General features: G+C 41.3%; 1 protein-coding gene across 9 annotated transcripts in view; it reads left to right on the top strand.

Annotated features, from left to right (window-relative positions):
* The first annotated feature begins 483 nt into the window (after positions 1-483).
* Positions 484-19,070, top strand: part of YPEL1 (yippee like 1) — a 120,403-nt gene continuing 101,816 nt past the window's right edge. For all 9 annotated transcript variants that reach the window (XR_010026271.1, XR_010026267.1, XR_010026266.1 and 6 more), the window contains exons 1-2: positions 484-792; positions 8,722-9,004. Coding sequence is in view for 1 of the 9 variants with exons in the window: in XM_063143719.1 (XP_062999789.1) it covers positions 8,888-9,004 (117 nt within the window). In the remaining 8 variants the exon portion in view is untranslated. The remainder of the gene's footprint in view (positions 793-8,721; positions 9,005-19,070) is intronic.

Below are 19,070 nucleotides of genomic sequence, written 5' to 3'. Positions count from 1 at the left end.
GAAGAGGGAACTTCACCAGGTTCTCCATATATACAAATGACACCTGCTGAAATTCCCTTTTCTATGCAACTGTTAAAGATACAGGAGCCCTGTCCTCCTTTTCATAGGGTCACCCTACTCAAGAGACCCAGGTGGCGAGGGAGGAGGAGGAGGGGCGGGGAAAGCTGGTCCGCTATGCGCTGTGATTGGCTCGGAGCGTCGGCGGGCAACGGCCACTTTCGGCGACGGTTTTTTCTGCCTCTAACGGCAGCCAACGGACCTCGCTCCCCAGCGCGCGTGCGCGCCGGCCGGAGTGCGCGCGAGCCTTTGGGAGGGGGCGTGGAAAAGAAAGAGGGGGGAGGGGAAAGAAACGAGCCCAAGCAAAACAAAGCCGAGCCGGGCAGCGGCGGCATAAGCAGCGCGCGCGCGCGTGTGTGTCTGAGGTGGTCGTTGGAAGGGGGGGGAGGAGGAGGGGGGGACGGGAAGAAGAAGAAGACACCCCCCCCACACACACAACAACACGACAACGAATTAAGCAGCAGGATGACTCGGTGGCTTCTCGGCCCTGAGGAGAAGAGGAGAAAGCGGCTCGGCGGCGGCGGCTGGCGGTCTCTATGACCCCCATCATCCGCCCTCCCCCCAAAAGGCCGCACGACCTGCTCCCTGCCTCCGCTTGGGTCGTGGCCGCTGCTCGTAGAAGAGACGAGGACGACGACGACGACGCGCGACCTCCCCCCGCCGCCGCCTTTTCTAGAGTGGGGGCGTGTGGGAAGGAGGACTGCGCCCCCCCCTCCACGCCTCAGCACCACCACAGTAGGTAGCCCTGTTCGTCCGCCGCCGCCCCCCCCCCCCGCCTCCTTAACCGACTTGTACTCTCTCTCTCCCCCCCTTGTCAGTTGGTGGGAAGAAAGGAAGGGGTGCGCGCGGGGACCCCGTCCCCACAACTGAGCGCCCCCCTTCTTTCCTTTCATTCTTTCCCCACACAACGGACGGTTGTGAACTTCTGGGAAGGGTCGTCCATAGAACGAGGGGGCAGTTTGGTTTTTGACCTGCTGTGTGTGTGTGTGTGTGTGTGTAGGTTGTGATTGGTCACGGCTTTTCCTCCTCTCCCCCCCCAAACACGTGACTCTCTTTTGAGGAGGGGGGGAGGATGAAGTTGAGTCGGACTGTTGCCAATTCTCACCTGCTTGTTGATGGTGGTAGAGCAGCCTGCCCCCACTGGGTTCCCGCTAGATGTGTTGGACTGCAAGCCCCATCGTCCCCAGCCAGCGTAGCCAATGGTCAGGAGGGCTGGGAGTTGTAGTCCCAAAACACCTGGAGGGCACTGAATTGGAGAAGGTTGACCTCACCACACCTGCGCTCTTACCTGTGAGTAAGTTCCATTGAACTCAATGGGGCTTACTTCTCAGGAGAGGTGGTGGATGCTGGGAATTGTTGTCCAGCACATCTGGAAGGCACCAGGTTGGGGTAGGCATAGTAGTAGGGCATTGTTTGCCCCACCACACCCAAAGAATTATTTTATTGGGTATAGTTTAATCCCCCGCCCTCCCAAATATATGCTTAACTTCTGTGCAGCTCATAGCAATCTCACCCATTCCTATTTATTATTATTAATATTATTTCTTAAATCTTTGTATCCCACCTTAACATAAACAGTCCAGGGCAGTTAAGGACAGCTCTACACAGTGGAATGGAACCAGGCTTCATCTACTTAGAACAGACCCATTAAAATTGATGGGATCCTGCCCATTAACAGCACAATCTTATGCATGCATACTGAGAAGTAAGTTCCCTTGAGTATGATAGTGAACAGCAATATAAAAGGACAGGACAGCAGATGCACAACAGATAAAGTTTAGATAACAAGTAGTTTACAGGCAAAACTACTATGAAAATAATACAGAAGTACAGAGCAGCTTAAGTTTTTTAAAAAATTACTGGCACTGGTTGGGCAGTGTTGGTCCCCACCAAAATTGAGTAATTTAATAATTAATTGTACTGTTTGTATCCCATCTTATTTCCTGAGCTAAAATATATTTTAGTGGTATATATGGGTCCTGCTTCCTTTAGAAGGGCTTGCAATTAAGCAGTAAATAAATCCTGAACTAAAGAAAAGAAATCTCCCACGTGTGTAGGAAAATAATAGTTGTTTTGCTGTTGTGTATAGCAGAAGGATTTTGGGTTTGCACCCTTAGTGAAGGTTTTTCAGAGTATTAGATACAGGGACTCAGTGTTACCAAATTCTCTCCTTTGGAAGTCCTGTTCTTTAATAAGGGGGTGGTGGTGGTACGTAAGCCAGGATGGAAAAGCCCTCTGCAGCACACGTATTGCTTTGTATGCTCTAGAGCTTGCTTGTTTCAAATTTAAGCAGACTTTGCACATACACGTTCTACCTGTTATTCTCACCTCTTTTCTTATCCCTTATTTGAACAATCTGGGACGGGAGAGCGGGGAGGCTTTGCTTTTGCAGCGTAACATGGTCACCATTGTTTCCATGAAGGGGGTTTATGTGGGGGTGGGGGAGGGTTAGAAAATAATTGTGTTGTATGGTGTTTTTATTACACTAGCATGGTACTTGGAAGGGAGTGAGAACTTGACCCAGTCTGTTCAATTCTCTAATCTATTATAAGTGTTGGTGTATAGAGGGAATGCAATTGCCTTTTCCTCTCCCCACCCCCCACTACTTGCCACCCCCCATCCTTTAGGGCTGTGCAGCACAAGGATAGTATGTTTATCCCATTCTTGGCATCCCTGTGAGATGCAGGCAGTTCTTGAGTCTTTTATCTGGGGCAGTAGAACAGTAAACATCTCTGAGTCGGTTTGGTGACTCTCTTTCAATGCAAGGTCTTCTTCGTTGGTTTGGAAACAGGGTGCAGGGTGGGTGGCGTTTTGCCTGCTGCTCAGATTTGCACATTTTCCTATGACGATCACGCTGAGGCGCAGGTTGTCTATACGTGCCGCCCGTTGTCCAAATTCGTGCTGTGTTGGAGTCTGCTACTCAGTGGCTCAAACAAATCAGCCCCAGAGGTAAGGGAATTTCATGTAGCTTCAGCTACAGGAGAAGATCTGTTCTGTTTTGCTTTGCTTTTAACTGCAAGCTTGTTTGCTCTTTTTTCCGTCAGTCTTTGAGGCTTTTGCAGTGCGAGACCTTTCGTTTTGGTTGATATCTTTCTTTCCCATGCTGATTGGAGTACTGGTTGTGGTTGTGGGAGGCTTTACATAATATTTTCTAGCTCGAGTAGATGGACGGGAAAAATGGAAACGCACCCTTTCCCTCCCCTTGCAGTTTCCCCCCCACTTTCCATCCGAACTAGAAGGCAGGCCAAGGCAAGCGTGGCTCCCTGCAAGCTAGATCCAACCCTACTGAGCTTTTTTAGAAGCTGTTTGTAAACAGTATCAGGAAGACAGCTGTTTCCAGCCAATTATTGGTGGGTTTTTTTTTTATCTAATCCCTATGGACTGGCTATGGCAAGAGCTGGCTGCTGATTTTGTTAGCGGGGAGACTGTCCGGGACTCTGCTGGTGCACGTTCATCTTCCCTCCCCCAGATGCTGTATTCTCCAAAGTGGCTGAAGGTGCTTGTTTATTTTTCGAAAACTGCATCTTGCAATGTGCTTCCTTCTCTTTTTCACAATGAAAACTCACCCCCCCCCACTCAAGGAACCTAACTATTGTTTCCCCTCTTCAGATGAAGATTGGCAAATAAAAATAAAGGGGGGCAGGAGGAAGATTGTTTGGGGGAAATCAAATGAAGCAGTTGACTATTGTTTTGTGGTCTGGGTGTGCAGTATCTAGAGCAAATCTGTCTATTTTTATACGTTAAAAATATCTTGAATATGTATACATGTGATATATAGTCTGGAATGCTAGTGGTTCTAAATGGTTCTTTACAGTTAACTGATCTCATGGGAAGGCCCAAGACAGGAAAGCACTATGAACATAAGGGCTGTAATAGTAGGGGACATCTATAAATGTAATGTATGAAATAGAAATGGCTACTACTATACTGTAAATTCAAATGACCTGTTGCTTGCATTGTTGAAATATGCTGTTAACTGTTGGTCAGTGACGAGCTTCATATTCTGTAGATCTGGTGTATGCAGATCTTGTTCTATTGCAGCTAACATGCTTAAGTATTTGTTTATACATCCGGGTACAGAGTAAGGACAGCCCACTATGTTTAAGATTGGCTGCTGCTTGACTACCAAGATTATGCCTTTCTTAAAATGATGTCATGCTGGTGGACAGAAGAGCTATCATTGCGTACATTCAGTGTATAAATTGTAAGATCACATGAGAATCATATTTATTTGTGCATCTGATAAAATTGGGGGGCCCATTTGGTCTTTTCAAGTGGCAGGGATACGTGAAATGGACAGCAGCAATCAGCAGTTTGTAAATAGCATAATGTAAATGAAAACTGTGTCTTAAACATCAAGATATTTTTTTTTAAAAAAAACACCTGTTCCTTTGATTTTTGAACCTTTTTGCCACTGAGGTTAAAATACCAGAATTTTACAGCAGTATTATTTAGAATGATAGGAGATGATTTTTTTTTTTAAAAAAAATGCTATTGTCAAAAGGAACAGGAAGGGGGAACTTATGTTTGTTTTTGTTTTTAAATGTTTTTACTGAGGAGCTCAGACATAGCTTTTTGTACATGTGTAGTTTGTGTTTTGTATTTTTTCTGGCATCACCTTGTCTAATATTTTCTTTGTTCAGCAAAATGATGCATGGGCACATGGCTCATGGCAGCTAGGAGCAAGAGGACCTTATAGAATCATAGAATAGCATAGTTGGAAGGGGCCTATAAGGCCATCGAGTCCAACCCCGTGCTCAATGAAGAAATCCACCTTAAAGCATACCTGACAGAGGGCTGTCCAGCTGTCTCTTGAATACCTCTAGAGTGGGAGAGCCCACCACCTCCCTAGGTCATTGGTTCCATTGTCATACGGTTCTAACAGTCAGGAAGTTTTTCCTGATACTAAAATCTTGATTTTAGTATGCTAAGCTATATGCCTTTATTGAAATTGACATTCATTGACCTGTGTCCTCTACTGTAATATAATTAAAGGAGATTCCCTGCTGTAATATGTAAAGCCTGGGCATTCTAGAGACATGCAAATGCCTTCTTGACCACCCTAACCATACAACCCACGAGGGTACTCTTAATAGGCCGGTCTATAGCCTTGGCAGGAAACATGCTCTAATCTTGAAGTGTCCTTGCCTCAAAATAGATCAGCAGGGTAAAGTATTCCCTGGGCAATCCTTGTGATACCCTTTTGTTCTGTATATCTCTACTTGTCTCTAGAAGCCTGGCTTTTGTAATGCTTAGAATTAGAACCCTGAGATCCAGCAATTGGAGCCTGGTGCTAAAGACATACATTTAGAATTAAATAATTCTGAGCTGAATGCCAGAACTGAATGGAACCCACAATCCTTCCGCATAAAAATCCACTCCTGATTATCCTACGCTTTCTTCATTTAATCTGTATAATTTAGGATGGAAGGGGAGTAATTTTGTTGTGGATATTGTTAAACAGTTGGAAGTCAAAAATCCTGGTAGACCAAGAGATCTACCAGTATATCTACATATACCTCCTACCCAAACCTGATATAATGCTAAAGGACTGAGGTTTGGGGCTAGCATCAAGCCCTGAACCTGAGTGTTTTATTGCTATATAGCAGCGGGTGTGGGTTCCAGAGAGTGGGAAAGGAAAAAAGTGGCCCTTTCCTCCCTTGAAAGCTGTGCTGTTCAAACTTGCAATGAATTCTTTTCACATTGACTTTCTGCTGAGGAATGCATGCATACGACAGAAGATTCCAAGTCAAGCTCGCTCTATCTGTTCAGTCCACATAGAGCTCTGGCCAAACCTCATTATGCCCCCTGCATCCAGTGAGAGTGCACTCTAAAATATACAAAAATACTCCCCTGTAATTATGCACTGCAGGGAAAGATCAGCAGTTGAAGGCAAGCTGTCTTTTGGGGGAAGTTGTCTGCCATTGCTGATCCTACTTTAAAGGAAAGGCTGCCAAGATAAATTGTGCTTTTGGTTCAGATATTCTCAGGGAAAGTTTTCATATTAGCAAAATAGACATCCAATATTTTTATTCATCCAATTATTGTATGAAAGCAAATTATGTAGGCAAATCAAGAACAAATGGAGGGTATTTAGAGTTGCCTAGTAGTTGCAGTCTTAAGTGCACTTACATGAGTAAACCCCATTAAACTTCTTAGGATTCACTTCTGAGAAAATTTATATTAGATTGGGCTGTAAGCTTCTATTTCTGGGTTTGCGTTCATACTGGATGGCTGTGGGATTCCTTTGGGATGGAGAAATTGAAAGAATTTATAGAATTTAAAGATAGCTGGACATGGTTCATGCAATCTTGCATGTATAGCAAGTCCCCAAAATTAATGTGCCTCAACTGCATCAGCTGTCCTCATAAGAAGCAAGAGAATATTCAAAAAACACAGACTCCAAATATATTGCCAAACAATGTATAACAAAAATGAATACATATGTACTAAAACTGCAAAATGCTGGTCAAAATTCAGCAAATTGCCTATCAAGTCCGTATCTATAGATTTTGAGTCCTTGGGAGAAAATCTTTTCTGATCCACTTCAGATTAGTTGTTGCTCGGCTGCACCTCTCCACTCATCTAGTAGTAAAAGCTTGGAGAAGCATAAACCACATTTGGAAAGAAAACCCTGTGCAGGAGGGAACCTAAATACAGCTCAGTAAGGTCTGAAGACACTTTGTGAACATGGAATATTGGTTGTTGAGGGGTTAGGGGGAACAAAATATCCTGGAAGAGGATATGGCTGGCTGGAAGCCTGAATAACAATTTAAATATTTCACACTGAAATGTTTTCTTGAAGGCCTCACTTGTATAGCTTCTATTGTGCAAACCCCACCATTAAACTTTAAATCTGAAACTAAAATACAGTTAGCTAAATAACTAAAATACAGTTATTTATCTTTCTCTCCCTTCCATTCTACCAATTATCTTATGGGAATTTATTCAGCAGCCACTACTATTGAATAATCATGTTTTGCACCAAGCAGAGTATAGAAACCAAACCCTGGTTTGACCTTCCAAACATTCAGCACACAGTGGTTAAGATCAGTTTGTCAGTTGTTGTCTTTTATCCTCTCAACACCCACCTTCCCATCTCTATAGTGCAGCAGCCTCTAGAAAGTGTATGACACTTCTAAACTATGGTTTGTCTATTCTCTGACCTGACATCAAACCATAATCAGTGCAAACTATAGCTTGCAACCCCACTTAAAACCAAAGTTTCTGATTCTGGTTTGCCTGCTTATGGCAAACCATGGTTTGTCATTTCAGACATCATGCCTAACCATAGTTAAACTTTATTAAAGTGTGGTTTGGCATGATGTCTGAATTGGGCTAGTGCATTTGTTACTGAATTCTGGAAAGTTTTACTCTTCTTCATCATAAATAATTATACTAATTAAGCTGAAAGTTAAAGAAGCACATTTAAATTTATTTGTTCAAAGTATATGCTCCCCGCCCCCATTTCAAAATGTGCAATTCTTAAAAAGCCAACAGTTTACCTGGCAAGGGAGTTCTTGAACTGGGGATGGATAAAGGCAGGGAAGCATTTAGATCCTCTTTTTAATAAAGAGAAATTAATAAAGTACCAAGAGGGGCATCATCAACTGAGCTAGCAAAGGAAGCAAGAGGAAGGTCTCAACTGTAGGACAAAACCTCCAATAAATGCAAGGGGAATTTAAATGGTAAACTCCTTAATGTTCAAAATTAATTTATAAGGCTAGGAAACTGTAAATGCTAACTCAGGTTGAATCATGTGAGCAATGGAACTGTTACAAAACAGGGCTAATTATGAAATAGTTCTTTCTTGGACTAACAATTTAGGATAAAAAAAATAAAAGATTTTGTAAGTTGTTCTCTCATACTTTCAGGTATAAAGTATTTGTATTATCCGCCATAGTGAGCACAATATGGGTGGTTGTAATGGAAGAAAGCTTGCTTGATTTTAGTGTTGTGATTATAAACATGTTGAACCTAATTGAGCTTGTAATATATAAGATATAGCTGTAGCAATATTACTCCAGTGAGTTTAGCTCAGACCAGGAACTCTGACAACCAGGAGGCACCAACATCACCAGTTGTGCCTCCCTCAGAAAAGAGGTGAACCCTCATAAAATGGTCAAGATCCCCCCAAATTCTGCTGCAGCAGAAATAATTCGCTTTCTGTTGTGGTCTAGTGTTTTCAGCTGCCATTGCTGTCATGCTACTACCCTCATGCCATTCTGATTTTTGCTGCAGATGGGCGAGGGCAGGGGAAGCCTGGTTTCTCAACCCACCCCTTTCCTCCGGTGTGGCTGTCAGGAAATCAGAAGCTTTCATTTTCCATTTTTGATTAACCACAGCTTGTCATTTCATCTGAACCCACAAACTGTGGGTAATCTTATCTATGGCTTATTTGAAACAAGCCAAATTCAAACTATGGATTATGAAGCTGGCTTATTTCAACAAACTATAGCTAAAATTAACCACTCTTTAGGACTCAGTCTCAACACTAATAACAAACGAAAGTGAAAGCTTCCTATCAAGTGTGGGCAAGGCTTGTAGCAAAAGTGAACATTTTATTGTAATTGTATCCGAAGATTGACATATGAATGTTTGATTGGAAATGTGTACTGTAAAAGTACTTGGAGTGACTTACATGTTTTCTTTCTTTTGTTGCAGGTTCTAACTGTTTCTTCTGTGGCGTCTGTGTGGAAAGTGCCACACACACTCCAGAACAACAACGGCTTTTGCGTGTATTTTCCAGTGTTTCTTTTGTCAGCAAGTTCAGCAAAGTTGTAATTCTTCAAGTGCCAGCCCTGATCAGAGTGAGGAACCAGCAACAGAGATGGTAAAAATGACAAAATCCAAAACGTTCCAGGCTTACCTGCCAAATTGTCACCGAACCTACAGCTGTATCCACTGCAGAGCCCATCTGGCCAATCATGACGAACTAATTTCCAAGGCAAGTGGTCTGTCTCTAGACCTCATGAGTGCATGATCTGATGCCTGTTTTGTAAACGATTCTAATTGCCTTAACGAGATAAAAATAGTATACCAAAAGGTGCATGTTTGAAGGTTCTATTAGAAGTACAATAAGAATTTCCATACTTTCTGTTTGTGCCTGGTTGAGACTTCTTGAGGTATATTTAATCTCTTGTCAGCCCATGATGGCATATTTTGTGTTTTAAAAAGAAGATCTTCACTGAAATGTAGCACAGTGGCCAAGGTTGTGGTTACTTTTGGTCAGGTGTGGAAAACTATTTTGGAGGATTGGGTCATGTAATGGTAAAATATACCTGGTAATTAAATATTGTACTTACGTTAATAAGTATAGCTTAAATAATAGTGAGAGATAAATAGTTCAGTTGCACTTACTTTCCTACGTGAGTATGTTCATAAGTCTGTGATAGAATGAGAGTACATAGCACTAATACATAGCACTAATTTAAAGGTGTAAAACATTGTATGTATCTGTTTCAAAAGCAAGCACTACCACAGCAAGAAGTTGAGTCATGGGGTTACCCTTAAAATAAATACTTCCAGGTTTGCAAACTGCACATAGCGATAACGTGAATCCCTTGCACTGCTGAAAACGTGGTGATGAGGATATCTGATTTCCAGTAAGACTTGCAACCAACCTCTCACAAGTGTTCCTTCTGAATCCCAGTTTTCTCCAGCAGTGGATCTGAGACAACAGACTTCATAGGACCGTCTTCAACGCTCATGACCAACCTTTAAAGAGCAGTGACTAAGGAGCGCTATAGTGACATCAGTTGTATCATGCCCATGTCACTAATTCATTGAAACTCATAACACTGTTGTATGCAAATTATATACAGAGAGTGTGTGGCTGCTAGAGAATCTGACTATTGAAATTCTCTCCCCTCCCCGTCAAAAAAAGGAATCCATAAAGGTATTACTGTGATCGAAAATGTTAATACCTATTAAATAATGAAGTAACATAATGCACAAATGCCGTTTCTCTGAAAGGAACTAAAATGTAAAACAACAGGAGCTGGCAAAATCCTTAAGCCTAAGTACTGTAAATAACTAACTAACTCATATTTCCTGAACTCATAATCAGTTGGTTGCAGACTTAGCCATTCTTACAATAGATCTATTGAAATCAATGGGAGCCATTCTTACAATAGATCTATTGAAATCAATGGGACTTAGCTTAGTCATGACTGACTTATGTCTCGTTGATTTCATGGGGCTACTCTAAATGTGACCCAGGTTTGTGGCTAAGCCATTGTGCTTCAGACACTGGCAGATCAAATTTAAATTCCCTGCTAAGCTATCAAGAACAACATTAGATAAAATATATATTGTAACGTGATCTGAACTGTTTTGACAGGGTAGGAACAAAATCTAAACAAATCTTGAAACTTGTATTGCCTTATGGAATAGACAACATTCTGTGGTCGTTTCTTCTTATGTATGTGCAAATTCCTGTTTGAGTTTTCTATTCATTCCCCTTTGGCCTATTACTCCGCAATAGCGATGAATTCAGGGAAATTTAAGTAATATATCTGCAGAGTGTGCTTTGGTAGGAATGTGCTGCAAATTATAGTGCAGTTTCGAGTGTGAAGTTTAGCTGATGCTCAATACCAACTTCTATTGTACAGGAGTACATACAGCTCCATTTCTAAGCAGCTAAGGATTTACAATTGAATTAAGACATATGGGACATGAAGAGTGTGGTGTATGGCTCAAGACCAGAAAAGAAGTATTAAGAACTTGATTCCAGCAAAATTCATCTAGTCCACCATTTTGCTTCCATCCTATCAGCCAGCTGCCTCTGGAAACTCCGAAGCAAGGCATGGAGCCGGTCATCTACTGTTGGTTTCCAGCGTCTGTCACTCTGAGTACTTTTCTGAACGTGGCATTTTTATTCTTGCGTATTATGCCTATCTCTGTGAACGTGTATCTTCCTCCATTATTTTTTAAAAATCTGATGCTAGAAAAACTCTCCAGCAGAACTCAAACCCAGAAACTTAGAATCTCCCTTGATACCTTGCTACAGAATCCCTACAAGAAATATCTGTCTATCTGTCTATAGCCCCTTTCCCCACAGCATGGGTTTGTTCTAGCAAATGAACCAAGATCCTGGCAAGGTCAGGGCAGGACATAATGGGTAGTTGGAAGCACCTAATGGAGGAGGCTTGATTGTGTGGCATAAGTTTTTCATGGAATAAATAAATATCCAAGAAACCCATTGAAGCAGAGGAAATCACTGGATGTGAAGAATAAGAAGGATGAAGAACTATATCTTATGATCCATTTCTTAAGTTAATGTATTATCTGAAGCAAATTCATTTTGTCCCTTAATCTGATAACTGTTCTGCGTTTTATGAAGGGTGATATATATATGCCATTCTTTATATAAAAAATAAGAACCAATAAATGCTGAATTCTATGACCTGTATAATATGTGCATGCTTACGTACTTTTTGAATGGTGTGATTTTTTTTACTTTGCATAATTTTGTTGCTAAATTACAAACACACACACACACACACACACACACACACACCCATAACTAACACTGTGTTTTGTTTTTTTAAAAAAGCTTTGCTACCAAAATTCTACCATCCATCCTTTTAAAGTAATATTTATCCAGCTAAACCCATACTTCCCATAAAGCTTTCGCTGGTATTTTGTAATATTTTTGATCACCTAAAATATTTAAATGCTCTTTTCTCTCAGATACTACATCAATTTCAAGTATCCATTTACATACCAACATTTATGTACTGAAAGTAAAGTGTTCACATTCCAGTTGTGTGCTATTAACATTCTTGCAGTTAATAGATCAAACTGAAGTTCAACTTCCTCTTTTGATCAGTTTAAATATCCATCTTGATCCTTGTGAATTTGAATCTTTAAGATAAGACTAGCATATTTATGTTTTCCCTTGTCCTTTAGCCAACCTACCATGGCATTTACCTGTAATTGGATACAGTAAAATATTTAGTAATGCTACATCTCCATTTTTTATTTATTTATTGCAACATTTTAACCTGACATGTCTTTTGCCATTTCTGCAGCATGTTTGCAACATTATTGTACATTTATTTAGCAACATATCAAGCACAGGCCAAGACCATGCTTGAAATAAAAATCCATATTTAGCAATAATATTCAGCTTGTATTAAATGCATTTTTCTGAACCATGTCAGTGACATGGTTCAGAAAAATGCATTTAATGCAAGCTGCACAATAATTCAAATCCCACTGAATCTGAGCAGATCACCAGACATAATTAACACTGCCCTAGAATTCATGTCCAAGAGGCTGCTAGATTAGGAAATACTTTATTGGACATTTCCCCCTCCCCTGACACAGTCACATGAACTGCTACAAATTATAATCAAACACATGTTCAGATTCATAATACATCTTCAATAGGCCCAACAACTTCACAGAAGAAAATAAACAGAGATGCCAGATCTCCCCCTTTTCTGTTTTTAGCAGCCAGTAAGATTGTCTGTGAGCCAGATTGATGAGTGGGGAACACAAGCTCAGCAATGAGAGGACACAGGTTCTAGGTGTATTTGAATTTGTTCCCCCCACATGTGCCATCACTCATGCAATGCTTAACTGACAAGTGCCATGGACCAAGCTTACTTGAAAGTTATAGCCTTAAGGCACCAGTTTTGACTGGGTGTCTAGATTTTTGCACCCCTTCTCATAACATCTTAAAATCCCCTTTAATAATTTTTTAAAAAAAATCTCCAAAGGGAAGTTGATAAAAAATGGCTCCTATAAAACTTTCACTCTGTCAAAAGTTTCTGATTTGTTTTTTTTACATTGAGAAGAAACATGGTTGTGAATCACTTCTTCCTTTATCCATAAAAAATTAACTCTTTGATCCGGTTTGCATATCAAGCAGGAGCCAGCGAGTGCTGATTCCAGCCCACTCCTGCTGAGTTAAATAACCCAAAGACAGCGTGTCTAGGTGGTTGTCTATGATGTCCACGTGTGGGAGGTGCAACCCACACTTGTAACCCATGGTTTTTCATTGTATTTAGCTCAGCAGGAGCAGCCAGTCTCGTTTCTGTCCACACATGCATGAACATATATGAATCACTGCACTGGCCATTATTTAAAGCTAGAGGCTGGTGCACCTAGAACAGTAAGATATGTAGACCAGTTTCCTGTTAAGAAGGGTGGGTAGATAACTATTTAGTGCCTGGGCACCTCAGAGTAAGCCGCACTGAGGCGAATTAGACTTATTTCTGAGTAAACCTACATAGGGCTGCACCGCACATGAAAAATGTAAAGTTCTGAAGAACTTCTGTAAAAATGTAGATCAACTATTGCAGAAATGCAATTGTTTTACTTTACAGGATCATTTTTGCCTTTAAAAAATTGTCCAATGTCCAGTTGAACTATCATGAAATGGTACTATAACATCAGTAGGAACACAGTATAAATTTCAATAAACCCTGTAGAATCTGCTATTCTTGTGAATACAACAATAGATTGTTCTTTTTTCAGGCATTCTATTTTGTTTCCCTTGGCCTTAATTTCCAGATGCTCCCTTAAATGTGTGAATAAATCAGTTATTTTTACTCAGTTCCGCTCCTTTATGGTAGTGATAAATCTCTGTCTTTTCCTTGTAATTTCTGGGTAAACAAATTCACCTTGATAATTTGTTGTGGTTTTCCTAGACATAGGAAAAGCCAAGGGAGCAGAAGGTTCATCCACAGCCAATGAAAACCTGATCTTTGGTGACTTTACTAAACATTGCCTGCATGCTTTCATCCATACGTTTGTGGCTAGAAGTCTTTTGTTGTTTAAAAAGGAAAACTGTGGTTGTGACCAATGCCACATCCTGTGCTTTTTTTTCCTGCTCTTGTGGGTTTGCAGCATATATACAACCTTGCCTTTACCACAGCTTCCATTTGCGTCTCTTTATTTTTCTGAATGAAAAGTCCCATCTTCTTTCTTTGGGTGTATGGCGTGGAAGAAAACTTGATTTGTCCTGAAGAAACATAGGATAGTTACCATGGTGAAATCCGATAAAGGTTGCCATGTTTGTTACAGCAGAAACAATGTCTTATAGTAGCTTTTAAAGCCTTGCAGATTTATTATGGCATGATTGTGGACTGGGGCCAGGAGTGCAGGACCTCAGGCCTAGGTGCCAGACCTGACCTTCTAGGAGTTCCCAGAAGGCCATGCCCCATTCCTCTTGCCTCAGCCTTCCGACACAGACACCAATTATTTGGTGGCTTCCTGGCATTTGTGTAGTTTTTCCCTCCATTCTAAAAGATTGAATACTTCTAAGCCTTAGTTACTAGCAGTAAGAGCTTAAAAACTAAAATATGTTGGTGTTTTTGGGGGTTGGCCCTGCCCATTTTGCCCCACCCGCTGCTGGAATGAGGCCCCAAGAGTTTCCCAGAAATTGAATTTGGCCCTCTGGCGGAAGGGCTTTTTGCACTCCTGGACTAGAACTACTTTAGGGACATAAAGTGTGTGTGGGTATGAGAGAGGGAGAGAGACTATGCAAACTTGAAATGTAAACAAGACCATTGTCACCCATTCACAATAGTACTCGTTGATGATAGTATTTTTCTTCCCACACTTATTTAACCTGGGTAAAAGGAGTCCACGATTTTCTGTAATGAGAAAGAACTTCCCAATCTTGAATTTAATAGAATCTAATTTAGTGATTCATTTTAATTTAGTAAATTTGTGGTGAAGCTTCCTCCTGGAGCCGTTTGGTTGAAATATGGCAATTCTCAAGTCAACAGCAGAGCATCCTGGGAGGCTGAAAAGTTATTCCACCACTTTCTGACTGTTGCCATTTTTGATGCCAGATTTATGTTTGCTTATTCTTTTATCTAGAGGTCGACCGCTTTGTCAGTAAACTGCTCAGGAATGCTGCAAAGTTGAAGTCCAAAACATCTGGAGATCTATTTTCTGCCCACCTCTGTGTTAGATGGTCTGTTGTTGCTGTTAAGCAGCTGTTTTAGAGTGTTGTGAGCAAATAAAGACATACTTACTATCCAAGGCCTTCCATTTCATGCCTTTGTGACCCCACCGTTCATATCTTGCTTCCCCTCTACCTGTGTGCCGACTTGAATCCCCTGTTTCAGCAACCTTGTCTTGCTTCTAGAGGGCTCTTTCTTGAATGGCTGCTTCAGGAAAAGTTGGTACTGTCTTGCCTGAAGAGTTATAGGAAAGGAGGAAGGTGCCCTCTTGAAGGCACAGCTTTCCTCTCAGTTGTAGTTGCAACAAGAAGAGAATGTTGTAATGGGATAGAGATGGACATAGAGACTGTTGTGGGGAGAAGTGGCTACGCCCCATCCCTCAAGCTACAAGGTTATTACATTCTTTTCCTTGCTCTCTTGGGGATACCTATGCTGGGCTCTGGGGTTGTGGGAGTTAAGTGCCCCCCACACTATATTTTTAGTAAACCTTGGGTGTCTCCTAAAGTCAGTAGAGACCTTTGGCTTGTGTATCCAGACTCAAGGATTATCTGCACACAAAGTGTATTTTGTTTTCAACATAGATAATCTGTTGGACTATGACTTCTTTGACATAGAATCTCTGCTATCAGTATGACTTGATCTTTCCTTTCGGTAGTTTTTATGATCATAGATAAGCTCATCCCACTTATTTTCCCCTTGGTCTCAGATGTGCCTGGCAGAACTTTGTTGAAGCTTCCAAAGTTTGCATAACTGTGCATGTATATTTTGCTTCAGTTTTTCCCCCTCCCCCCCCCAAAAAATGTGACTGTAATTCCCCTGCCCCCACTCCTTGATACAATAGAACTTTTTGACTAGGTCTTATGGGTTTCGGTATTCTCTTGAACTCAATGGGACTTAGTTCTGAGTAGACACGTATAGGATTACATTGTTACCATCCTCAAACTGTGACTCATTTCAAATTGGATGTTCTTCAGCTGATGTTCACTTTATTAAATTTTAGCTTGTAACGCTATTATTTACTCTCTTTTTTTGGTTTTAAGTGCCAGCAGTCTGGTCCCATTGAAATTCAACCAGAGTTCTGTCTCTTGAATAAAGGACATTGCCCACGGATGTTCCCAATGTTTAACAAATCTAAACACTTCCTGTAGAAGCCACTGTCATCCACTACCCACTGGGCCCCAGAACTCTTCATGTCTCTAGCTGGCACTGCATATGGAATAGGCTGCATTTTTGAAGATGCTTTAGGGGTCCTGGATTTTCAGTTTGGTCGGAAAACATGCTTAGGTTTGGCCATGCTGGTTGGGAATGATAGGAACATAGGAAGCAGCCCTATACCGAGTCAGACCATTTTCCCCAGTACTGTCGACACTGACTGGCAGCAGCTCTCCAGGGTTTCAGGCAGGAATTTTTGCCCTACCCGGAGATGCTGGGGATTGAATCTGGTACCTTCTGCATGCAAAGCATGTGCTGTACCACTGAGCCGTAGCCCTTCACTGATGAGGAGTTGTAGTCCAACATATCAGATGGCACTAGACTGGGGAAGGCTGGCAGAGATAAATCCCCTCTTCTGTAGAGTTCTACACAGCACTTTGGGATTGTAGCTTTGCAAATGCAATTCATGTGTTGCCTTCATAGCTTGTAAGGCTATTTGAGTATGAGGCAGAAGCTCTAACTTACAAGCAAACAATTGCGTCTATGCTTCAGAATTAGTTGTGTGGTGGGTTGGTGTTACAGCTGTCAGGTCTTTATCTGAATTATTAGAAAATGATGACTAATTTATAATTATGTTGATGTGACATCATCTGTTGTGGCACAGAGAGGCGGCTTCTTTTTTTCAGATGTCTAAGGGACCTTTTCGCTAAAGTGGCAAGTAAAGTTAAAGATATAAGCAGGCAAACACATCCTGATAGTCATTCCTTTCTAAAGCAACATTTGCATCTGGCACCTATAATAGGTATTGGTTGAATGCTTCTGGAAAGGCATTTTAATATCTTCTAGCAAAACAGATATGATTTCATAGAGGTCTGATAATAATAATAATAATAATAATAATAATAATAATAATAATAATAATAATAATTTCTTACCTGCCTCTCTCTTTGGATCGAGGAAGGGAACAACATTAGTACAGGAACCAACACATCTTAAAAGACTCTTGATTTTACTTGTCTGGGTAGGCCTGCCGGAAAAGGCTAGTCTTCAAAGCTGCCTTAAAATCACATAGAGGGTTAATTTTACGAATCTCGTCCGGCAGGCGGTTCCACAATCCAGGGGCGACAGAAGAGAGGTCCTCTGGGAAACTGATGTCAGCCTAGTTTTGGCTGACTGAAGTAAGTTCTCCGCAGAGGACCTGAGTGTGCAGGGTGGACTGTATGGGAGAAGGCGATCCCGTAGATAACCTGGACCCAAACCATTTAGGGCTTTAAAGGTAATGACCAACACTTTGTACTTTGCCCAGAAACTAATTGGCAGCCAGTGGTGTGATTTTAATGTTGGGGTAATATACTCACCCCTAGATGTACCGATGACCAACCTGGCTGCCATATTTTGAACTAGTTGAAGTTTCCGAACTAGGTACAATGGTAGCCCTATGTAGAGCGCATTGCAGAAATCAAGCCTTGAGGTTACCAGTGCGTGCACTACTGTTAATACTAAACTTGTTTTACTTAATTTCAATCTAAAGATACTATTTTGAATGTTGTTTTACTCCCCAGTAAGTGTTGGGGTAGCAAAATGCTGCTACTTCAGAAATATTTCATAGTAGTAGTAAAGTGGGTTGAGCAGCCTTCCCCTACCTGGCACTCTCCAGATGTGTTGGGCCATGCTGTCTGGGAATGATGCTAGTTGCAATATTGCACATCTGGAGGCATCAGATTGAAGAAGGTTGGGATGGAGTGTTGGACTAGGGCCTGGAGTCCCAGGTTTAAATCCCTGAGCAACCATTAAACGCTTACTGGCTAACTTTGGGCCAGTCCCTTTGGGTCTACCTAGTCTACCATTCTGCATCAGGTCTAATGTCTTATACAGTGGCCCACCAGATGTCTCCAAGAAGCTTGCACACAAAGTGGTTGTGAGGATAAAATTACATATATGTCAGGGGAGAAGAATTACATATACTATCCTGGTATCCTTGGAGAAAAGCTGGAATGAATATTTAAAAAGAAGAAAAGGACAATTATGATTTTAGTTCCGATTATGGTTTGCTGCTAGTATTTGGATGTGCATAAAATCCAGTTCTTTGCAAAGAAATCCTATGCACAAAATAAACACTTCTGTTGCAGAAATATAAGTTTTAAAAATGTAATACTTTGTTAAGGGTTATTATGGTGGCGAAGGAGAAGTAAATCTGTTACACTTCCCATTTTACCCACCCAACAACTTGAAGCCTTATCTGCTTCTAACAACATAATGGACCCTGTCTGTCCGCTCAATGAGCTCATATGTTTCCTGATTATCTGAATTTAATGTTCTGTAATTCTATACAGTTACATCTGTGCCTTCTTTTGTGTTTTTGCTTAGTGAATAATAATACTGATCTTGATTAAACCCGTAGGCAGAGATATATCCTATTTGTAGTCTTTATCCTCATGGCACAAATATTCCTGCAAATCTTATCTTTCCATTTGGTATATTTTCAGGCAAATGTGTGGTACCTGATACCATCTTTTTTCCAAACAAATGTATGGAAAGAGGGCCGTTAGCTGCTGAATGCTATTAGCAAAATTGCAGATTATCTGCCAAGTTAGCCTGCTAACTAAGCAAAAGAGAAAAGTGGGTGGTCACGCTAGCAGTTAGATTATATTTTGAGAGGCCATGTTAAGGATTTTCCTATGCACTATTTCAGTAGTGTTACAATTACCCTGCAAAGTAGGCTGTTATTACAGCTGAGATATGGGGCGGTGTGAGTTGCTTGAAGTGAGCTTGTTCTTTGGTGGAGTCGAACCGGGGACTTCTAGCTCATGTTCTTGACCGCTGCATTCTATCAGATCTTGGTCTGCGTGGCCATCTGCACCCTTCATTTAAAAAATAAAAAGTGCAATGGGTATGTTACAGCAATGCCAGATCCTGTAGACTTTGGGAAGGCACTAT

The sequence above is a fragment of the Elgaria multicarinata genome, chromosome 18, assembly GCF_023053635.1.
Source record: "Elgaria multicarinata webbii isolate HBS135686 ecotype San Diego chromosome 18, rElgMul1.1.pri, whole genome shotgun sequence".
Lineage (NCBI taxonomy): Eukaryota > Metazoa > Chordata > Lepidosauria > Squamata > Anguidae > Elgaria > Elgaria multicarinata.
The sequence above is the reverse complement of the archived record's forward strand: the minus strand, read 5'-3'. Positions and strand labels throughout refer to the sequence as shown.